We start from the raw sequence: 23752 nt of genomic DNA, 5'->3' as shown, positions 1-23752 counted from the left end.
CCGCATTGATTATGAAGACAGAGCTCTCAGAATTTGCCGATGTATGGTATAAGAGAAAGAGGAGCCAAGGTTCAGGGTTTGGGGCACCTGGCTGGCCCAGTCGGTTAAGTGCCCAACTCTTGACTTCGGCTCAAGTCATTATCTCATAGTTCGTGGGTTTGAGTCTCGCATCAGACTCTGTGCTGATAGCATGGAGCCTGCTTGGGACTTGCTCTCTCTCTCTCTCTCTCTCTGCAACCCCCGAAATAAATACAAATAAAAACTTAAAAAAAAGAAAAGAATGATTTCAAGGTTTTGGCCTGTGCAAATGGAAAAAAGAGTTGCTATTTACTGATGGGAAAGCCTATGGAAGAAACATTTGGGGGAAGATCACAAATTCATTTGGGAGCATGTTAAACTTAAGATGGCTGTTAGTTGAATAAGTGTGTGGGTCTGGAGGGTAGAGTAGAGGTTTAACAGCTGGAGATCAAAATGTAGTGTATTGCAGTTTGATGGTATTAAAAACTATGAGTCTCCCATGAAAAGGTGCTGAATGCCCCAAGCCATTAGAGAAATACAAATAAAAGCAGTAATAACATACCATTTGACACCCATTAGGATGGCTATTATAAAAACGGTAAGATAAAATAACAGGTGTTATAAAGGATATAGAGAAATTAGAACTCTTGTGCATTTGCTGGTGGGAATGTAACATAGTGTAGCCACTGTGGAAAATAGTATGGTGATCCCTGAAAAAAATTAAACAGACTTACCATATGATTCAATAGAATTTGTGGGTATATACTCCAAAGAATTGAAAGCAAGGTCTTGAAGAGATTTGTACCCCCATGTTCATAGCGTATTCACAGTAGCCCAAAGGTAGGAGCTACCCAAGTATCCACAGATGAGTGGATTTAAAAATGTGGTGTGTACATATAATGGAATATCATTCAGCCTTACGAAGGATAGAAATTCAGACACGTGCTGCAACATGCATGAACCTTGACGACATGTCAAGTGAAATAAGCCAGTCACAAAAGGACAGGTGTTGTAAGATTCCTCTTGTAGGAGGTTCCTAGAGTAGTCCCATTCGTAGACAGTAGAATGGTGGTTGCCTGGGACTTGGGAGGGGTGGGTGCAGAGGAAGTGTTTAGCGGGGATAGAGTTTTAGTGTGGGAGGATGGAGGGTGGTTGCACAACAGTGCGAATGTACTTAAGGCCACAGAACTGTACATGTAAAAATGGTTGAAATGGCCGGGGTGCCTGGGTGGCTCAGTCGGTTTTCCGACTTCGGCTCGGGTCATGGTTTGTGAGTTCAAGCCCCATGTCTGGCTCTGCGCTGACAGCTCAGAGCCTGGAGCCTGCTTTGGATTCTGTCGCCCTCTCTCTCTGCCTTCCCCCCCCCTCCCCCAATCAAAAATAAATAAAAACAATTACAAAAATTTTTTAAGAATGGTTAAAATGGGCACCTGGGTGGCTCAGTCGTTAAGCATCCAACCCTTGGTTTCAGGTCAGGTCAAAATCTCAGGGATCGTGGGTTTGAGCCCCGTGTCAGGCTCTGTGCTGACAGCATGGAGCCTGCTTGGGATCCTTTCTCTGCTCCTCCCATGTGCATGTTCCCCCCCACCTCTCTCTCTCCCCCTCTCCCTCTCTTTCAAAAAAATATTGTTAAAATGGCAACTTTTGTTGTGTGTATTTTACTGTCATTAAATGTTCTGTAGATTTTTAATAAAGTTTTCTCATAATCATGATTTTTATAAAATCCATGAGACTGGGAGAACTCATCAAGAGAGTGAGTGCAGACAGCAGAGAGGTCCAAGGATGGAGTTCTGGGTTACTCCGCTGTCAGAGGCGAGAAGGAACCAGTGAATGCAAATGAGAAATGTAACCAGTGAATGAGAAGGGACCCTGGGACAGTGTAGCACTCTGGATGCCAAGTGACAAAGTTACTGCTCATTTTAATACTCTTCTCCTAAGAGGGGTTGCTTCTTGGATTCAGTCAAGAAAAGGGAAATTCAGGATTTGGAAAAATGAGTAACATAATTATTTACTTATTTTTTGGTATCTTCTAGAAAGAAGATCTGGATATTGTGTGTGAGAGGTTCACTACGAGTAAACTGCAGTCCTTTGAGGATTTAGCTAGTATTTCTACCTATGGCTTTCGGGGTGAGGTAAGCTAAATATTAAGGAAATGAGTAAAATATTCTCCTGTGATAACATTTCTGCCATGTCTCAACATAGAGCTAAATAAGATATGATACTTCCTACTTGTTAAATATATGCAAATTGAAAAATCTTAATTAAATTCAATTTTCTAAAACCAAAGATTGTTCATAAATACTTAATACACTGAAAATTATTTTATCTACAGATACAGCCCCCTCCTCCCCTCCTGCCAGGATGTTTGGTATCTTTTGATGGAGAATGCAACACCACCTACAAAGTTTTTTTGGTCAGATAATCAAATGTGAATCTGATTAATACTTATTAAGTGCCAGTATTGAGAAAATATAGGAGGCAAGGGAGCATGGTAAATGATACAAAAATTAGGAAACTACGTGATAAAAGGCTTGTTTGTGTCCTTCAACAAATTAAGGAAGAAAAGTGGAGGAGGGAGCAAGAACCTGTAATTTAAAAGAGGCTTAAGAGGCACGTGAACCAGGGCTCCTGGGTGGCTCAGTCGGTTAAGCCTCCAACTTTGGCTCAGTTCATGATCTCAGGGTTTGTGAGTTGAGCCCATTGTCGGGCTCTGTGCTGGCAGCTCAGAGCCTGGAGCCTGCTTCAGATTCTGTGTCTCCTTCTCTCTCTGCCCCTCCCCTGCTCACACTCTGTCTCTCTCTCTCTCTCTCTCTCTCTCTCAAAAAATGAATAAACGGTAAAAAAAAATTTTGTTTTTAGAAACAGAGGCATACGAACCAGTTCCAATGTATGAATCTTAGTTGGATCTTGATTTGAGCAAAACGTAAAAAAAAATTTCTGTGTCGGATATTGAGCACAGATTGGTTATTTCATAGTATTGAGAAGAAATTGTTGATTTTATGGGTATAAAAAATAGCATCATGTTTTTGGGTGGAGTCTTTTAAGATATATATGGAAATATTTATGAGTGAAATAACATGATGTATCAGAGGCATATACTATAAAAAGTAGATAAAAACATTTTTTTTTTTTTTTCCAACGTCTATTTATTTTTGGGACAGAGAGAGACAGAGCATGAACGGGGGAGGGGCAGAGAGAGAGGGAGACACAGAATCGGAAACAGGCTCCAGGCTCTGAGCCATCAGCCCAGAGCCCGACGCGGGGCTCGAACTCACGGACCGCAAGATCGTGACCTGGCTGAAGTCGGACGCTCAACCGACTGCGCCACCCAGGCGCCCCGATAAAAACATTTTAAGACCAAAATAGGATCTTAAAATTTTATGACCATACTCTGTTGGACATCTTTTCATTCAGTATATATATAGGCCTGTATAATTTTTAATAGTTATATTCTATTCTTTTACATGAATGTACTGTAGTTTCTTTAAATGATTTCCTGTTAAACATTTATACTTTTTACCATTTTCCTGTTTGATGCTTTGGTGAATATTCATGTACATACAATGTGGTTTTTTCAATCACTGCCTCGGTAAATTTATAGAAATAACATTCATCGGTAAAATATGTGTACTTTTCAAATAGTTTGTGTTAGTTTCCTATTTTTGCCCTCCAAAAATCGCCATGTTCTTAGTGACTTAAAACAATAAAAATCTGTTATCTTACAGTTCTGGAGGCCAGAAGCCAGGGGTCCAGCAGGTCTCACAGCACTGAAATCAAAGTGTTGGCAAGGCTGTGTTCCTTTCTGGAGACATTTCTTTAGTGTACGAGAGAAATTGTTTGGAGTAGTTATTTTGGGGAAATGAGAGTAAAAGACGGGATGGAACCAATTACTTTTCCCTTTAGGCCACTCTGTAGTCTTTCCATTTTTTATCACGTGTCTATATTACTTTAAATTTTTTAAATTAAAAGGCAGCTGTGACCTAGTCATTGCAATTCATATCAAACTGGAGTGGTCTCAAGCACCCTCTGGCTTAACAGTGAGCCCCGAATTATTCCAGATAGAAGCAATTTCATACAGTTTACCCTGAGGCAGCCCTGATTTTAAGTGTGCTTCTGGTAAAGTCCTAGGAAAGCAGCTCTGTTGTGGCTTTGCAACTTCCTGCGAGTTCCTAAGCCCATGGCCTCCTAGAGCCTTAGCCTAGCTGGAGAAGATCTTTGGGCTTTTATTTTACTGTAATTAAAACTGGGAAGATTGGGGCGCTGGGTGGCTCAGTCAGTTAAGCATCTGACTTCGGCTCATGGTTCATGAGTTCGAGCCCCACATCAGGCTCTGTGCTGACAACTCAGAGCCTAGAGCCTGATTTGGATTCTGTGTCTCCCTCTCTCTCTGCCCCTCCCCCCATCTCTCTCAAAAATAAACATTAAAAAATTTTTTTTTAAAAAACAAGGAGGATTTAATGAGGGATTTCTATGTGTTCTTTCCCTGGTTCTCAGCACTTTGTATGCATTAACTCTTGACAGTAGCTCTGTAGACTAGGTTCTGTTACTACCCTGTTTTACATCTGAGGAAACTGACCCTTCTGAAGTATTAATAGGAGCGCCTGGCTGGCCCAGTTGGTGGAGTGCGTGACTCTCGATCTCAGGGTTATGAGGACAGCCCCACGTTGGCTGTACAGATTACTTAAAAAAAATCAAGGGAGGGGGAAGGGGGAAGAAAGAAGGAAAGGAAAGGAAAGAAAGAAAAACAAACATGGCCAGGGCACACAGCTAGAAAGTGACGAGCAGGGGATTGAACCCTGGCAGTTTGACTTCCAAGTCTGTTCCTGCTCCGTTTCTGGTGCGAAAGCCCCTAAAGCAGCAGAACCTCTGCCAATGGCATGCTGTCTTTCTGGCATTATGTACTGTTGTGCTACATACTCTATATATTTCGTGTCCGCCTTATACAGCTCTCAAAATCGTTTACATCTGACGATGAAAATTACCTCAGTTACGTCAACTAGGGAAACCCAGCCAGGACCTGGTAATCTCGGAGCCTGAGCCCTGTTCCTCATGAATGAACCGAACCTGCCACAGGCTGCGTGTTCACTGTCTTCTGAGATGCTGTCACACAGACCCCATTGCAGTGCTGGTTGCATTTTTATGTGCTGTGATGCCCTTGAGAAGGGAGAAACAGGTTCCAGTGAGCTAGGAAACCAGTCTTGGTGACAAGGTTGAGGGGAGGGGGTGGGGAGTGGTCATTTTCAAAAAATTTGTTGTGTCTCAATTTCATAACCTTTAATTTACATTTCTAAACACGTAAGTTTTGAAAACAGTTTTGTGTACCAGTATGCGACATTATCTACTTGGAGTGCTCCCGTTTCTGAAGGCAACTTCTCAAATTGTTGGGAGGCAAATTATTGAGAATATTATTAAGCATGCCTGCACTTCTGCTGCCTGAGCGCACTTGCTGCTGACACATTAGTACCCTGGTGTGTTTCTTTGCAACGACATGGATGGAGCGGGAGTGCATTATGCTAAGCGAAATAAGTGAGTCATAGAAAGACATACCGTATGATTCCACTCATATGTGGAACTTAAGAAACAAAACAAACAAGCAAAGGGGAAAAAAAGAGAGACAAACCAAACAACAGACTCTTAGCTGTAGAAAACAAACGGGGGGGGGTTACCAAAAGCGGGGGAGGGGCGGGTGAAATAGGTGAAAGGGATGAAGAGTATGCTTATCGTGATGTACATAATTGTTGAGTCACTATAATGTACACCTGAAATTAACGAAGAACTGTACGTTAGCTATACTGGATTTAAAGTAAATACTCTGATGTGTTTCCTTTTGGACTTCTAATATATATTTTCCCCCTGTTCTAGTATTATGCCACAAGTTCAGTTTGATATCCCTTTTTTTACAGGTCATGAAAGTGAGTGAGCAGAAAATGCTCATCATTGCCATTTGTTAATACAAAATGGAAGGGGAAATTTAGATTTAGGTCACCTTTCTCGGTAATGAGGTGACAGTGGGTGACCCAGCAGTGAGTTTTTCTTTCATTCCATTTTTTTCTTCTTCCTTAGGCTTTGGCCAGCATCAGCCACGTGGCTCACGTTACTATTACAACCAAAACAGCTGATGCAAAGTGCGCATACAGGTATGGGGTAGGCTGCTTTTATTCATATATTCATCCTGAAACGTGCTTTTATGCCTAGATTTCAAAGTAACCCTATCTAAACACTAGTGTCATCTTTTTTGACCAAGATCTTAAGTTTTCTTTTCTCTCCGGATTAGTTGATAATCCAGAGGGATGATTATTAGGTAATAATCTTATTTATGGATTCTTAACAGATAAGATGTGACGCATTATAAGTGCCTACAAACTCTGTTACACAGATGTATTCTAAGTAGGTGGCAGATGTGGATGTTCTGCTCCCGTGCCCTATAGTAGGTTATTACTTTGATTACAGGTCTGTGGCTGGGGTGCTGGAGGCTCACGGTTCCTTTGCTGGCTTGTGAGCCAGCAGCTCCCCGCCACAGGTGCATGCCTGTGCTGGCTTGCCCTCCACAGGTGGCCACTGGCTCTCTGTTGTGCTGATGCAGTTTTCAGAGGCTGACAAACAGCCTTGGAACAGAACAAAAACAGGATTTGAGGAATCAGAGTTACATCTTTGTTTTTATAAGCACTCGCCACTTACTCGTGGGAGACAGGTAGGAGTACCCAATCCAGGGGGACGGTAAAAAGAAATTTCTTTAATCCTACAGATTGTTCATAAATTAACACAGAAAATAGCCCTAACAATGGCAGTTCTGCCTGTTTCTCAGTCCTCAACAGAGAGATGTGTAACGTAATGGGAAAGGGGGCATTCCAGAGTATACAGCACTGTTGCTAGGAGTTTGACTCTTTGTGCATTAGACTTGCCCTAGGACCTGCGTGCACTGATATGATCAGAATTCCTTCTCACAAATTAATGTCTTCCTAAAATAGACTGGGACACAAACTCTGTTTCTTCACCTCTGGAATTATGTTACGCTCCTGCTTGGGACCTCCAGTGACCCCCCCCTCCCCAACTTACATAGTGGGATAAAATCCAGAGCGATCCCTAAGTAGCACACCCTCCCACTGTGCCTGCCATCCACCTTTCCAGCCTCTTTTCTCCACCAATCGCCAGCTGCCATGTGTTGTAAAGCTTCGGAGCTTTTATGTTTTTCTCTTCCTGGATGGTCTTCCCTGCTTTCTCCCTGAAACTGTTCCTCCCTAGAGCCCAGATGAATTGTCATCCCTTCTGTGATGCTTTCACCCCCCTTCCTGACCCCAAGCTGAATGTTTCCTTCTCCAGATCACTTAGGACAGTGTTCTACACTTTAGGGAAAAGTCTGTCCCTAGATTGAGGGTTCTCCAGGGCCTTTCTTTATTACCAAGGCCTCTGCAGGTCTGTCGTGCGATGGCCCCTCCATGAATGATTACAGAATTACTGAAGACATTTTACTCTCACCATAAGCAGTTTGCATTGTAGCTTGAAACTGAGGAACTGGGATGCCTGGGTGGCTCTGTCGGTTAAGCATCCGACTCTTGATTTCAGCTCAGGTCATGATCTCATGGTTTGTGAGTTTGAGCCCTGCATCATGCTCTGTGCTGACAGCATGGAGCCTGCTTGGCATTCTGTCTCCCTCCATCTCTGCCCCTACCCTGTTGCTCTCTCTCTCTCTCTCTCTCAAAATAAAAAACAAAACAAAACTCAGGAACTAAAAAGCAACGTTTGCTAGAATAGGGTTTTCTTCCTTCCTTCCTTCCTTCCTTCCTTCCTTCCTTCCTTCCTTCCTTCCTTCCTTTTTTTGTATCCAATTGGAATGATAATGGAATAGTAGAAAAACAAAGAAATCGTAATTAAGACAATATATAGGGGCACCTGGGTGGCTAAGTAGGTTAAGCCTCTGACTTCGGCTCGTGCCATGATCTGTGCTGACAGCTCAGAGCCTGGAGCCTGCTTTGGATTCTGTGTCTCTCTTTCCCAAGCTTGCGCTGTATCTCTCAAAAATGAATAAACGTTAAAAAAATTTTTTTTAAAGTGACAGTCTAATAATATGGCTATATTTTATTTTATTTTTATTATTATTTTTTTCAACGTTTATTTATTTTGGGGACAGAGAGAGACAGAGCATGAACGGGGGAGGGGCAGAGAGAGAGGGAGACACAGAATCGGAAACAGGCTCCAGGCTCTGAGCCATCGGCCCAGAGCCCGACGCGGGGCTCGAACTCACGGACCGTGAGATCACGACCTGGCTGAAGTCGGACGCTTAACCGACTGCGCCACCCAGGCGCCCCAATATGGCTATATTTTAATCTGTTGTTGTATAATTTTCTTTTTTACGTTTTGGATAAGTATTCTGCTTCTGTTGGATATTAATCTCTTATTATTTTCTTTTAAGAGCAAGTTACTCAGATGGAAAGCTGACAGCTCCTCCTAAACCATGTGCAGGCAATCAGGGGACCCAGATTACGGTAAGAACGGCACAGGAGAGTGTAAGTTGCTGAAAAAGAGCGCTGCATAAATATTGAAATAAGGAATAATATTGTCTCTTGAGTTTCTAAAGCAATAATAAAATGAAGTCTTGCTAGTTAAAAGAAACAGCAGATAATTACTCTCTAAACAAGAGGCGTGGTTATTGGCTTTTGTGGCATGGCAGCCTGTGTACTCCCTGTATCTTTTTTTATGGGGATGGCAGAAATGAATGGCAAGGTAGTCGGCATTGAGAGGACCTTGAACTCAGTTCCGGAAAGACTCGAGGGAAGAGTGTCATCTCAGTCTTGCAACTCAATGGTTGTGTGTCCAGAGGCAAGTTGTTTAATGTCCCTTAACCTTGCTTTTCCCAACTATCAAATGGAACAAAGAATATCTGCCCACTCCGAGGTTGTTTGAGGAATATGATTGTATCATTCATCAGAAAAAGTCTAGTATGCTGCCTTTTTCTGTGGTGCCACATTTGGTCTCTTCCCATTGTGTGATCCCGTCAAGCACCCCACTGTCAGGTTATGCATGCCGTCTTCCACCTCCAGTCCCAGCTAAGGCACGTTTCCCTGAAGGCTCCTAGCCCTAGACTTGTGCAGCAGGCAGGAGGCAGAAATGAATGTGTGCTTCTAAGTGCATGTGAAGACCGATCCTGTATCCAGGGTGACCACAGTGTGACTTCCAAGAAGCCCAAATGATCTCAGAAATTTTATTATTCTTCTTAGTTCGAAACATACGTTTGGATGCCATATGATAGTACAGTTATTTGTAAATTTACATGTTTGCCCCGCTGAATTGTGTGCTATTGTGGGTAAGATGTGCTTTATTTATCTTCGTATTCCCAGCACAAAGCAAAGAGCCTGTTGTAGAGAAAGCCCCCAGTACCTATTTGAGGAATCAGTGAATGAAATGAGAAGCAGGAAAAATCTCTTTTATTTCCTTTGTTTGCTAAGGCTGGCTTATCTCTTGCCCCCTCCCCAGTCAGTGCTTAGAACTGTACTGTTGGTAAGTACAGTTTGATTCTCTGCTAGCCAGCTTTAGGTGGATAGCTTGGGTCTTTATTTCCATGTACTTCTGTGAATTTACAAGAAAAAAATCTTCTTTTCAGGTGGAAGATCTCTTTTACAACATATCCACAAGGAGGAAAGCTTTAAAAAATCCGAGTGAAGAGTATGGGAAAATTTTGGAAGTTGTTGGCAGGTACAGTCCAAAATCTGGGAGTGGTTCTTTGAGGTGTCTCACCAAAGAAATGTGTTCCCCTGCTTATAAATTGAGAACCGTTTCCGAGCTAGATGGAAAAGAGTACGCTGTGTTTTAGCCTACAGATGGTTTCTGATCAAGGTTTGGTCGCCAGTTCTGGGCTTTCTCTCATCTCCCAGGAGAGAGCAGTTGGTCTCTGAATCGGTGAGGGTTCTTTGGTGGAAAGCAAAACAGACGAACTCCAGCTGACTTGAGCCTAAGAGAAATTTATGGGAAGGCTGGGAGTGACTCACCAAGTGGCAACAAGTGTCAGTAGTTGCTCCCTGGGGAAGACACGAGAGCCAGGGTGGCTTCGAATTTTATAGTGGCCCTGCTGCAGTTGTTTTCGTTCTTTTCCCGTCTCTACTCAAGCATCTGTTTCCTTGGAGAGTACATCTGATTGGCAGGGCCTGGGTACCCCCATCATGCGTTCCTGTCTGTGAGAGATTCCTTGATTGGCAGTCTAAGGGTCTATCAGATGGAATGGGGAAGAGGTGGTTTCCCAGAGGAAAGCTAGGGGCTCTTAAAAGAAGAAAGTGAAAGGCAGGGCAGGTGAAAAGAACATTATGTCCACTGTAGACTTACTTCATCTGCTGGTTCAGTGGATCCAGCATGGGCTCTCTAAGCCTGCATGTCCTTGAATTGTAGCAGAGATCGGTTAACTGTTTTCCAGTATTTCTCAAAACTCCAAAATGAATAAACATATACTCCAAATAAAGTGGAACAGACTTATACTTCAGGTGTCTTTGCTTTTCCCTGGCGTTGTACAAGCAGCATCAAAATATTATCCCTGGAAATAAGAGCGTTCTGGTTGGCTGTTTGGGTTCTAGGTGTGGTCAAGTGAATTCGTAGTTGTTAGCTGAATAAATGCATTTTGCTAGACACAGTCCTTCGGTTCATGGGGTCCATGGGAGGAGGAATAATAAATAAATAACAGCCAACTGAGAAAAGGCTGGAAGATGCTGGAGCAGGGCCGGGGACCAAGGAGAAAGCGAATGAGGAGGGGGGGTGTCTTGAAGGGCTCTGAGAGAGAATAAGAGTTCAGGAGTTGTAAAGGCCAGGTTCTCAAGATGTAGCACCTAGACCTGTTGGGTCTGGGATAGTAATGCTGTAGGCAAGGAGGAGAGTGTGTTACAGCACCCCTGCATCTACTCAGCACCCTGTAAAAGCAAACAACCCTGGTTTTTGTTTGATTCTGCCACATTAGGCATTGATTGTCTCCATGATGTTTGTGCTGGCTTATTTTCCTGTGGGTAAAATATGACATACGGAGATATTCTTGACTGTCTATATCTTTGTTTAAATCACTTAACCCCACCAATTTATTTAACCAAAAGGGCGTTCTGCCTTATATTGTGCATTAGGCGATTTCTTGCTGCTTACTGTTCTGTTGTCTTTCTTTGCCAGGTATTCAATACACAATTCAGGCATTGGTTTCTCAGTTAAAAAAGTAAGTGTTGGTTTTGTATCAGAAAAAGGGATGTTTTTGGTTTTTAAGAGTTCACCTGTGGAGGTAAGGTTGGGATGTTTCATTCACAGCTGTGAGACAGTAAGTCGTATCTTCTGCTCTGTTTATCAGCAAGGCGAGACAGTGGCTGACGTTAGGACACTGCCCAGTGCCACGACTGTAGACAATATTCGCTCCATTTTTGGAAATGCTGTTAGCCGGTATGTTGGTAATTCATATTTTAAGAAATCTGCATTCCACGTCTTGGTTTATTATTTATCACATTATTTTGGAATCTGTCAAGGTAGTACCTGCCTTAAGAGTTTGCTTTAATGAAATATGCAGGCCTTTTTCCATGGTTCAGATTCGTTCTTGGAGTCATTATTTCATGGAATCCACACTTCTTGGGTGCATGTTATCTCCTAGATGCTCTGGCTGTCAATCAGTGCGTTCTCTCTAGCCTCTGTCTTTAAAATGTTTGTGGGGTAGTAGAATTCTTTCATTTTCTAACGTTCCTTCTTTTCCTGATTATTTCCCTTTACATCACTTTGGGACTTTGTTTGTGATCATTCAGCATTTATTAATTGCCTCCCATATTCTAGGCTTTGTGCCAGAAGTTAGGGATGTAAAGACAAAATATTTCCTGTCCTTAAAGACTTCCCTGTCTGGTGGAAAGCAGATTTGTAAATGTTACCAAGTCTACATTGTCAAGGAAAGAGTCCTGGCTAGACCTCAGTATTCTGCCAAGCCCAAAGTGCCTGTGTCATAAACTGAGGGAGAAATACTAGGAGCCCGCTGTGTGCCACGCATGCCCCAGATGCAGGCCACACACCGATGGAGAAGACAGACCCTGACTTCACTTTTTCCACAGATCTTAGGAGCAGCAACAGTAGTCCCAGAGCCCAGTTTTCTACTTGAAAGGACAAATTAATTCATTCTTTGAGCAAAACCAAGTTCCAAACTAAGGAACAGTCAACTTGCTTTTAATTACCCTTCTCTTACTGTTAATGAATTAAGTTTTTTAACTGTGCTCCTAGAGCAGAGGGAGAACCCTATTGTACAAGGAAACTTTTATGAGTTTCTTTATTATATTTGAAGACTCAGAATTAGTCGTTACGGGATTCCTAGGGACTACAAGAGATTAGAAATCCCACAGAGCAGCCATTCCCCAAAGCGTGTTTCCAGAATACCAGCCTCTTGAGATATCTGGGGGAAGAAAAGATTTGCTGGTTTATTGTGTGGGAGAAACAGCACAAGCTGTATTTCTGCTCACAGCCTCAGAGTTACTACATGACAGCTTCTAGCATACACTCAGCAAATGCCTCACGAGTGCCTACTAATTGCTGGGCGCTGTGCTGAGAAACAGAGTAGGGCGTAAAGCAGAAATGCTTCTTGCCCTCAGAGGACTCATACCTAGTTGGAAAGACACATGAGATAATTATGCCATTCATGAGTGGCCATGCTGGATGTCTCAAAGGAAAAATATAAGGCACAACAGGAGAATCTCTCGGGGTCAAGGAGAGTGATAGTCAGAGTTAGGTACTTCTTTGATGACGTTAAGCCCTGGCACAAAGGATATGGAGGAGTTAGCCGGCTATCAATAGGCGCTTTCCAGGCAGAGGAACCAGCAGGCAGAGATGAGTGAGGCTGAGACTTCCTTATTAACCCGCCTCCCCGTAAGCACAGCTCTGAGGAACATCCCCGTTGTGGTGCTATTCATATAGTAAGGGGTTCAGTAGAAATGAGTCTTTTTGGAGTTCCGTCTTTGGGACTTAGTTACTGAGATACATAAGAGTTTCAGTAAAACAAGGTCTCGGAGCTTAAGGTTTGTGATTGTGTCCCAGCAGTCAGGGCAGTGCTTGGCATATAACATAAGTGCTTGAAAACAGTGACTGGGTGGGCAGGTGGGTAGATGGATGGACAACAGGCGGATGTGTGAGTGGGTGGTTGGACACATGCATGGATGCATGGGCCCAGAAGACCTCAACAAACCAAGTCTCTGGGTCCTTATTTGGCAGAATTCATTTATGGGAAGGAGCCCTCATTTTCCTGCTCTGAGTTTTTATACTGTTTGAATTTTCCATTATCTTCAAAAGCCTCAGAATTTCTTTTTTCCAACCAGAGAACTGATAGAAGTTGGGTGTGAGGATAAAACCCTAGCCTTCAAAATGAATGGCTTTATATCCAATGCAAATTACTCCGTGAAGAAGTGTATCTTCTTACTCTTCATCAACCGTAAGTGGAAAAGGACCATGTCTGCAGGGAATTTTATGGGACCATGGAAAAATTCCTAATCCACAGGTTCGATTACACACAGGGAACCCTCATGCTGAAGTGTGGCTCGGTAAGGAGGTGTTCATAATTTCTGGCCTACACCTGTTCAGCCCTCGGATACGTGCTCGGCGCTGGCTGGCTGTTGCAGAGGTCTCTTGATGCTTGCCTTTGAGAGGGAGCCCGGGAGAGGGCAACACAGACCCCTGTGAGTCTGAACAGCTTCCTCACCTGCTGGCATCAGAACCTCATAAGCAGGCCCCAGGCTGCTTGAGAGATGTTTGTTCTCTCTCGAGATCAAGATTCACTGTTTGAATTGCACAGCAGGACATAAGGAGAGGGGTACCTTGGGTGTCATGAGCAAAGTCCCTTGCGATTTTTCTTTTTAGAGAATGAGTTATTTATGATACAGTGAGCAGTACCAGAAATCAAGGAGGAAATTAGCTAAGGAATTTGGAGTTTTGTGAATTTCCTCTCCACTCTTTATCTCTCTGCAGGCATATTGTTTACATGATCACTACTTGTTAAGTAAATAACTGGTTTGCATTCTGCTGCTTTTTACTTAATTGCATATTATATGGTTTTGAGAGACTGACAGGGGAACTAGAAATGTGTCTGATTTGGTTTTTAATTTTCCAACCAGAGATGCATCATTCCATTTGTTTGGTACTTACCGTTTTTTAAATGTTTATTTATTTTGAGAGTGAGAGAACACATGCAGAGGAGGGGCAGAGAGGGAGAGAGAGAGAATCCCAAGCAGGCTCTGTGCTGTCAGTGCAGAGCCCTACATGGGACTCAATCTCAATGACCCGTGAGATCCTGACCTGAGCTGAAATCAAGAGTCGGACACTCAACTTACTTAGCTATGCAGGCGCCCCAGCACTTACCATTTTTATCATATAGATCCTTTACCTTTCTTGTTTAAAGCAATTCACAATTACAGTTTTGTTTGCTTGCCATTGAAAATGGTATATTCCTTTGTTCCGTTTATAATGATAACCAGCTATAAATGTCCCAGATTATACATGGGTTTTTTCTGACAGAAAGACAGTGCATGAGCAGAGGAGGGGCAGAGAGGGAGAGGGAGAGAGAGAATCTTAAGCAGGCTACACACTGTCAGCACAAAGCCCAACTTGGGGCTCAGTCTCATGAGTGTGAGATCATGACCTGAGCTGAAAGCAAGACTCAGAAGCTGAGCCACCCAGGTGCCCCTAGATTGTACATGTTTTACAGCAGTTTTCAAAGCCACGTAGAACAGGGAAGAGAGAGCCAATATTTCACAGACACGTTCTGTTAAACTGATCTATAATAGTAGGGTTTTTTCCTACTTTATTAAGAAGGATTTAAGCCTGATGTGTAACAAAGTTTGCTTTTATCAAAGCTCAGAAGTATTTTTCATTTGTTTTTCCCAACCATGAAGAATCGCTGCTTTTTAACACATGTGTTGGCTACCGAACAGGCCAGCAGAAACCCGTGTAAGTGCCACGTGCGTAGCTCACGTCTGTGCTTCTGGTGGGCTGTTCACCGCACGGGCTGTGCGTCAGTGTTAGCAGCCTGGTCATGATACCAGGTTCCCAGGAGCAGAGAGGTCAGACTTGTAGGTGTATCATCGGGTTATCGCCGCACTGCGTGCTCTCACTCGGGTGGTGGGACAAGGAACACTCCCTCAACGTGTCTCCAGTCCAGAAATCGCAGCAGAGGGACTCTGGCCGTCCCCTTTCTGGTGCCCCTACCTGCTCCAGGCCCATGTGCTCAGGGCACGTGTCCCCAAGTATAGCAACACTGTTGAGGGGCTGCGGGGGTGCTGAGCACTCAGAGAAGAACGGTCTCTTCATTGATAGGATCACAGCCTCTCTTCTCATTAGAAATAAAACCATGGGACGTGTCCTTACAACACCGACCCAGAAGAACAGGTCACCAGCGGGTCACCTGTTGGGGAAGAAAGGAAGGCTGTGTTTTGTGAAGATAGATCTTCCTCTGATTTTTGTCTTACCTCTCCCATCTTTTGGTGTTTTCCATCCACCCCCTTCCAACCTGCCTCGTTTCCTAAATTACCTTAAATGTACATTCAGTTATCCGTACTGCCCGAAGTGTCCAGAAAGCTTCCTTGCTCTCGTCGCTCGCTTGGGACACCCCACTGTTGGAACACTGCCCCCCACGACACCAGGTACCCGGGCAGAATCGGTTGCTCTCTCCTCCCACCACTTAGCACACACCTCTCTTGTGGTGCTCACCACTCGGAACTGGAGTTTACCTAGTCACCAGCGTATTGTCTCCTGTGGTACCTGCGATAGGCGGCCAGCGTGTTGTGTTGCAGCATGAAGAGTCTGAGAGCCGATGGCTCACTGCCCACTGTGCCCAGCGAGGTAGTCCACCCGGGCAGACTGAGGGAAGGGAAGCGGGCAGGCCGAATTGACCACCCTCCCGCGTATCTGTGACGTGGGTGAGCAGAGAGAGCCCCAAGCCCATAGTGAGACACAGCAACACGTAAAAGCGGCCTTCCTGGAGCCTGCTGTGGCTGTCACTCCCGAAGTGTTCTTCCTGAGTGATTTCATGGCATGGTATGAATGTGCACCCGTTACCTCTCCCTTCAGGACAGTTTTGAGCCCGTTACTTTCCTTTTATTTTCTAGATCGTCTGGTAGAGTCAACTTCCTTAAGAAAAGCCATTGAAACCGTGTATGCAGCCTATTTGCCCAAAAACACACACCCGTTCCTGTACCTCAGGTAACGTAGCAGCAGACGCCGCACCCAAGAGTCACGAGGAGCAAATCCCTTTCGGCCGTCCTCTTAAAAGAGACGGGCTTGGGCGCCTGGGTGGCGCAGTCGGTTAAGCGTCCGACTTCAGCCAGGTCACGATCTCGCGGTCCGTGAGTTCGAGCCCCGCGTCGGGCCCTGGGCCGATGGCTCAGAGCCTGGAGCCTGTTTCCGATTCTGTGTCTCCCTCTCTCTCTGCCCCTCCCCCGTTCATGCTCTGTCTCTCTCTGTCCCCAAAATAAATAAACATTAAAAAAAAAAAAAAAAAAGAAAATTAAAAAAAAAAAAAGAGAGACGGGCTTGCCAGTAGCTCCATCGGAGTGAGTCCCGTGCGCCGCTGGCCAAAGGCTGTTCTGTCCTTTCTCACGGTAAAGGGCACGGTTTTCCTTCATGTGTTCACTCATGCAGCAGAATCTCACTGAACGCCTCCCACGTGCCAGCCGCTGTGTTGGTGAAACAAAGGTGGGTAACAGGTCTTGTCCCCGAACCAGACGGAAACTGCCCCCTACTTGGCCCCCGTCTTCCTCCCCCAGGGTCCCTCCAGTGCCCTCTACTGACAGATTCACATTGTGGTCGCGGAGCACAAACCACAAAGCTGGGTTTGGAACTGGCACAGCCTCTCCACTGACCTTTGTGTTAGATTTTAATCTAACACAAATAGAAAGTTCTCTCGTGTATGCTTGTTTTGATCCTCATAATACCGAAAAGTAAGTAGGGGACAGGTTACTGATGAGAAAACCCATCCAGAGAGGTTAAGCGACTTGCCCCAGGTCACTCAGTAAGAAGTTCCACTAGTTCTGGAAAGATGGTAACAGCTGACGTAGAATTAATGTGCCAGGTCTGCGTGAAGTGCTTTACATAGATTTAATTCCCACTGTACATTGTGTCCATTTTACAAATGACGAAACTGCAGCAAAGAACGATGATGTCCGTGATCTGGGGCTGCACAGCTGGAGAATCCTGTCGCTCCGGCTTGAGCTTGAAGTTTTGACCACCGTGTCATTTGGCCTTCCCAAGTCTGCTGGGGTAACTATTCTCTTTTCCCCCTGCCAGTTTGGAGATCAGCCCCCAGAACGTGGATGTTAACGTGCACCCCACAAAGCACGAGGTTCACTTCCTACACGAGGACAGCATCCTGGAGCGGGTGCAACAGCACATTGAGAGCAAGCTCCTGGGCTCCAACTCGTCCAGGATGTACTTCACCCAGGTGAGGGCGCTCTCCGTCCGGCTGTTGCTCTGGTGCCTTCCCCACCTGAACGTGTGCCCCCTCAGATGGGAGAGCCCATACTTCTGCGTGTTGCTTTAGACTGTCTTTCCAAGGATTGCTTCGGTAGTTTTCCTTGGGTAACATCTCTTGATTTGAACCTAACCACGAAGGTATTAGAATGTTAGCCCTCAGGGCGCCTGGGTGGCTCAGTCGGTTGAGCATCCGACTTCGGCTCAGGTCATGATCTTACAGTTTGTGGGTTCGAGCCCCGTGTCGGGCTCTGTGCTGACAGCTCTGAGCCTGGAGCCGCTCCAGATTCTGTGTCTCCTTCTCTCTCTGTCCCTCCCCCGCTTATGCTCTGTTTTTGTCTCTCAAAAATAAATAAATGTTAAAAAAAAAAAATTTGGAATGTTAGCCCTGGGCCTGGAGTCAGGAGGCCTGCGTTTACAGTCTGCCTCTATCTGGCACCTTAGACCGACCCCTTAGGAAAACAGGCTGTCTGAAACAGAATACGGCATCGTTCCGTGCATTCTTCCCTGGGGGTGTTAAGGAGGAGTCCGATCCCACATTCACGGGGCAGAGTGGCGAAGCAGGGGGGCAGCGGGAGGAGCAGGGCCTTTAGAGTCAGGCAGGCCTGGGTCACCACTGTGTGACTAACTTCCCCGGTCTCCACGTCTCCCTCAGTAAGGATTGAACTGGCCTTCCCCACATCCGAGGGTGGTTACAAGCAGTAGGTGAAAGTCTGCAGAGCCTGGCACCGTTTGCCTTCTTGTAATTACTGAGCTTCCCAGTATATTGGATTCTCAGCTACTCCTGGCTGTCTGGGGCCTCAGTTTTCCCCTCTGTAAAATAAACAGGTGGATAATATGATGTCCCGTGTCCCTCCCAGTTTTGACATGATGTGATTCCAGGCAGCACATGGCAAGGGTGTGTTCAGAAGCACAACAGACCCCAGACCTGTAGAAACGGAAACGCTTTCCCAATTAATTATTCTGGGTTCTGCAAGCAGAGAGTGGGCTTCTGCGAGCCTACTTCACAGAAAACTTGTTAAGTCACCAAGCTGGCGAATGCTTCACCCAAGACCCTCCACGGAAAGCACCTGGTTGGGAGATGGCCTGGGCACTGTGGCGAGATAAGTGCCGGTGGGGCAGCCCCCCGCCCCTGGAGCCCAGACAGAGGGCTGGGCAGAGTCCCCTCAGGTTGCTACCGATGCTACCCGAAAGGTGTGTGTCGCAGGCGGGCAGAAGGAAGTTCTCCCTGGGAACCAGCTCTCAATCTCCTGTGACTCTTGGTGGGCCCCTGGTGCCACGTGAGGCCCACGTCTCGCAGAGGTAACAGGTGCACAAATCCTCGCAGTGCCGTGGTGGCGAGAGCAACGCGCACGCCGTGAGGGTTTGTGCACCTGGCGTGCGCAGGTGAGGCCCTCAGCAGTGTGTGGTACGTGGGAACCATCACTGTTACTTGGTTTGTATCTGTGGCTGCTCCCCGGCAACTGTGCACTGAGACCCCCCCCCTCCCCCACCGTGGGCAGGACTCCGTTGGGTGCCAGGGGATGCTCCATAGCCGGTTCCTGCCTCCACAGAGGCGCCCCAGCCTGCTAGAGAGCACATCTGACAAGAGAGGGAAAGAGGGACTCCTGCCCGGACTTGGGCGGTCAGGGAAGGGAAGGGAGGGATGCGGAGGCTGGATCCGAAGGCTAAGTAGGAATGAGATGGGCAAAGGGGAGGAGGAATGAAAAGAGTTATTTCTGGCTGAAGAAACAGTGAAGAAAAGGCCTGGGGGCGGGGCGGGGGGGCGGGGAGGGCAGGAAGATGCGTGTTTGAGGTTATGGAAGTTCCAGGGCCCAGTGTTTACCCTGATGCCAGTAGAATCACCTGGGAAACTTAGAAAACACCCTTGCCTGGGTCTTCTCCAGACTAAGAGCTCAGTCTCAAGGTGGCACATCAGTAGTTTGACAGCTTTCCCAGGTGCTGTCGTGTGCAGCCAGGGTGGAGCCCAAGCATGGGCCCGTTGGGGAGCTGGCCGAGGGGAGAGGAGGCTGCAGAGGTCCCCCCACGTAGACATTTCTGTTGGCATGTTAAGGAGCTTATGCTGAGGTCTGATGTGCCATTTTATAAAGAATCCTGTGGTCGTAGTGGGGCAGGGATTGCGGGGGAGCACGATGAGACCCACAGCTGTCTGGGAGAAGCAGAGGAGGGTCTGGGCAGAGGAGGTCGCTCCACTCACAGAGGGTTGAAGATCTGGAACTGCCGGGACCCGGACAGGGCTTGGCTGGGGGGAGGAGCAGGGGGACGGGCTCAAAGCAGGACACGAAGATGAGGAGCACGCTGGCCGGGCCAGAGGGGCCACCCCTCGCTCTGTCCTAGCTGAGATCCAAGGAAGGGATCTGCCAGAGGTCCCGGGCTGTGTCTGTGACCGCACTGGCAAAAGAACTCCTCTTCCTCCTGGCCTTATTTTGCAGGAGTCAGATTCATTTAGTGGGCTTACGTTGTATTTTCCAGTAAGTAGATTTCTGACCAGTGTGTCTTCAGAAGGAAAGTGATTTCTGGATCAGACGGCCTGCCTCTGCTGGTGCGGTGGCACAAGCCTCGGAGCATTGCTGTGTGTGGTGGGGTCCCAACTCAGAGCTGTCCCACTCCTAGAGGGGAATCGGAATCCTTTCTCTCCTGCTTGGCATCTGTGCCTTGCACAACACTGCCCAGGGCCTACAGCACAAGCCCTGGTTTGCAATGAAACCATTTGGTATGGAAATCACAAACCCCAGGGGCTCTTGGGCTTGTTCCGACTCCATCAAGGTATTTCACTTTTCTGGACTTTAAAATTACTGTCTGCGAAGTATTTATGTTAATTTCCACTCCTATGGATATTACACGAGCAAATGAAGTTGAAACTCAGACAGGGCGGGGGTTGGGGTGCCGACCCCCTGTGCAGTTACATATCTGTGTATAAGATTTGACTCCCCAAAGCCTTTAACTACTAGTAGCCTAGTGATGACTGGAACCTTACCAATAAGGTAAACAGTCATTTAACACGTATTTTATGTATGTGTTACATACTGTATTCTTACAATAAAGTAAGCTAGAAAAAAGAAACTCAGGTTTTTAAGAAAATCATAAGGAAGAGAAAATACACTTTTAATACTGTAAAAAACCTGCATGTAAGCGGACCCATGGCGTTCAAATCTGCTCTGTTCAAGGGTCAACTGCATTTACTTCATTTTCCTATGTGTGTTTCAAAGGTTTTATATTGTCCATGAAGAAAGGTTTTTTGGGGTTTTTTTGTTTTTTTGAGCAGAGTTGCTACTTTATTTGACTTTTTATTATCTAATTCGTTGAATATTTCTAAGTATACATGGAAGTGGATAATACACAAATTATCCACGAACCTGTCACCCAACTTCAACAACCGACATTTTGCCATATTTGTTTGCTCTCTCCCTCTCTGGCTTGGGGGTGGGGAAAAGAATATTTTGTAAAATATATTTTTTTAATGTTTATTTACTTTTGAGAGAGAGAGAGAGAGAGAGACAGGCACGAGCAAGGGAGGGGCAGAGAGAGGGAGACAAGAATCCAAAGCAGGCTCCAGGCTCTGAGCTGTCAGCACAGAGCCTGACGTGGGGTTTGAACTCACAAACCTCAAGACCATGATCTGAGCCTAAGTTGGCTGCTTTAACCGACTGAGCCACCCAGGCGCCCCAGGGGAAAGAGTACCTTAAAGCACATTCCAGGCATTTACTTTTTTCCCTAGTACTTCGTTATGCATTTAAAAAAAATTTTAAATATGTTTTCCTTATATAATCACAATGTCCTTTTACACATATCAATGATAATAATGTCATTTAATATCCAGTGCATATTCAGATATCCCAATTGTCCAAAAAGGATCCTTTTATAAAGTAGCTTTGTTCAAATCTGTATCCATTTAAGTTCCATTGTATTTAGTTGATCTGTCTTTAAATCTCTTTTACATCTCTTTGAAAGTAGAAAATCCCTGTACAATCTTTTGTTGTTCCTATTAGCTTATTCCAAAGGCTTCCTGTGGAATAATGCACATTTTTGTTTGGCTGATTGCTTCTTCTTAGTGTCATTTAACTTGTTCTAATTCTCCACATTTCCTGTAAACTGGGAATTCCTATAAGCTAGCATAATTACACTCAGATTTAAAAAGCAGTTTGTGTTTGCCTTGTACTTTTGGTCACATCCCAGCAGGAGGCGCATACTGACTTGTTGTGCATTTTGGTGATGAGACTCATCAGTGGGTTCAGCTGGTGACAGCCTGTTTCCTTCATTGTTAAGTTCTCCATGAATATTTAGCTTCATGGTTTCACCATTCATTGATGACCATTACCTGATTCTGTTATTTCACTAGGATTGCAAGATTGATTTTCTCATTTCATCATTTTTTCTACATTACTGAACTGTAATTCTTCTGTATACAATAACTTTTCCTCATTTGTTAGAGCTTTTTGGTTATCCTGAAATACAGTTCATACTAGAAAGTAAGGGTAAATGCTGAATTCTGTCTCTTTAATTATCAATGTGCAGAGGAATGAGTTGGTGTCCTAGTGATCTGCAGTGATGTTTAATGACTTTGTCCTCTCTCACTGTCTCTCTCTCTCCCTCTTCCTCCCCGTTTTTTCTTTTTCTCTTAGTATTTTATCATAACTGCTAACAAAGCTATATAGTTTAATTACATAGAGTCGTTTTTATTTTGGATGCTCAAATTATCCCATCTTAGACCAATGAAATCCCCTTCAAGCTGATGCTCTTGTCCTTATGACCCGATTCCATTAGTCTTTGATAGTTTCCTTGTTTCTGGCAAGAGAATATGTTGTAGGCTCACTCCGTACTTTCCCAACCCGAGCTCTGGAATTGGCCATTTCTCCAAGGAAATCTGGTTTATTTTAGTGGGGATGGTATTTAGAGACTATAATCTGGGGTCCAGGGGTCCTTACTGCTGCTGGGTGGTCATTGACTTTAGTCCTTGCCAGTGGACAGAGCTAGGAAATACGTATGTTTAAAAATAGGATAGTGGTTGCCAGGAGCTGGTGAGTAGGGGAGAATGGGGACAAAGTTTCAGTTTGGGTGGATGAACAAGTTCTAGAGATGGATGGTGGTGATGGTTGCACAGTGATGTGATCTACTTAATGCCACAGAGCTACACGCTTGAACAGGGTTAAGTGGTAAATTTTATGTTTATTTTACCACAATAAAAAAAAATGAAATCCTCTTATGGCAGGAAAAAAAAAAAGACAAAAATAGGAGAACTTTACACTAATATTTCCCATTTCAAACCAATTTTAAAATTAAAAGGATTTTGTTGAACTTTTGAATTTTTTACTGGAGTATCTTCTAAATTTCAAGTTCTGGTCAGAACTCCTATATTATAACTACCTCTATAACGACTTACCTGGTTCTGGCTTCTTTCTCCAGTACTGCTTCACTTTGGGACCAGAACGTCTTTTTATTTTTATTTAAAGAATTTTTAAAAGTAATGTCTACACTTTGAGGCTTGAACTCACAACCCCAAGATCAAGAGTGGCTTGTTCTACCAACTGAGCCAGCCAGGTGCCCCTGGAACCTGGACTTAGTTAGTTCATGTTCTAAATCTTCCCGTTGTCCTCTTTTTAATATTTTTTTTCTGATAGATCCTACTTTATTGAAACATATAAGATAGAATACAGTAAGAGTTCAGCATCAAACGTAAAGGGAATCTCATATTACATAAATACCACTGAGCTTGAACGATCTTGGTGGCTAGGAATCTTACTTACTTAAAAAAAAATGTTTTTAATCCTCTACCTTCTTTTTTGACCCAGACTTTGCTCCCAGGTCTTGCTGGCCCCTCTGGGGAGGTGGTTAAGTCCACAATGGGTGTGGCCCCCTCATCCACTTCTGGAAGCGGCGGCGACAAGGTCTATGCTCACCAGATGGTCCGCACAGATTCGCGGGAACAGAAGCTCGATGCGTTTATGCAGCCTGTGAGCAAGGCTCTGTCCGGTCAGCCTCAGGCCGTGGTCCCAGAAGATGGGCCTGAGGCTTCCAGCGGCAGGGCCAGGCAGCAGGATGAGGAAATGCTCGAACTCCCAGAGCCTGCTGCAGTGGCTGCCACAAATCAGGGCTTGGAGGGGGATGCAACAGAGGGGACTTCGCAAGCGTCGGAGAAGAGAGGGCCCCCTTCCAGCCCAGGTAACCCCAGGTATGGACTCGGGGGGAGGAGCGGCTTGCCTCTGCTGTTCTCCCTTAAAACTGCTTTCTGGCTCGACTTCACGAACCGCTTGCAGCTTCTCTCTGTCTGACTCAGCCTCTGACTCCAGTGGAACAG

The 23752-nt window shown here is 45.2% G+C and overlaps 1 protein-coding gene across 12 annotated transcripts in view; it reads left to right on the top strand.

The window, feature by feature from the left end:
- The window catches only part of MLH1 (mutL homolog 1), a 49109-nt gene that overhangs the window by 3706 nt on the left and 21651 nt on the right, over positions 1–23752 (top strand). For 11 of the 12 annotated variants that reach the window (XR_006701024.1, XR_006701022.1, XR_006701023.1 and 8 more), the window contains exons 3-12: positions 2052–2150; positions 6082–6155; positions 8429–8501; positions 9617–9708; positions 11155–11197; positions 11327–11415; positions 13317–13429; positions 16098–16191; positions 17275–17428; positions 23247–23626. Coding sequence is in view for 7 of the 12 variants with exons in the window: in XM_045436592.1 (XP_045292548.1) it covers positions 2052–2150; positions 6082–6155; positions 8429–8501; positions 9617–9708; positions 11155–11197; positions 11327–11415; positions 13317–13429; positions 16098–16191; positions 17275–17428; positions 23247–23626 (1211 nt within the window). In the remaining 5 variants the exon portion in view is untranslated. Of the gene's footprint in view, positions 1–2051; positions 2151–6081; positions 6156–8428; positions 8502–9616; positions 9709–11154; positions 11198–11326; positions 11416–13316; positions 13430–16097; positions 16192–16513; positions 16684–17274; positions 17429–23246; positions 23627–23752 lie in introns of those variants that run through there. The other variant, XM_045436599.1, reaches the window with a different exon arrangement.

Source organism: Leopardus geoffroyi, chromosome C2 (assembly GCF_018350155.1).
Source record: "Leopardus geoffroyi isolate Oge1 chromosome C2, O.geoffroyi_Oge1_pat1.0, whole genome shotgun sequence".
NCBI classification, from domain to species: Eukaryota; Metazoa; Chordata; class Mammalia; order Carnivora; family Felidae; genus Leopardus; species Leopardus geoffroyi.
The sequence above is the reverse complement of the archived record's forward strand: the minus strand, read 5'-3'. Positions and strand labels throughout refer to the sequence as shown.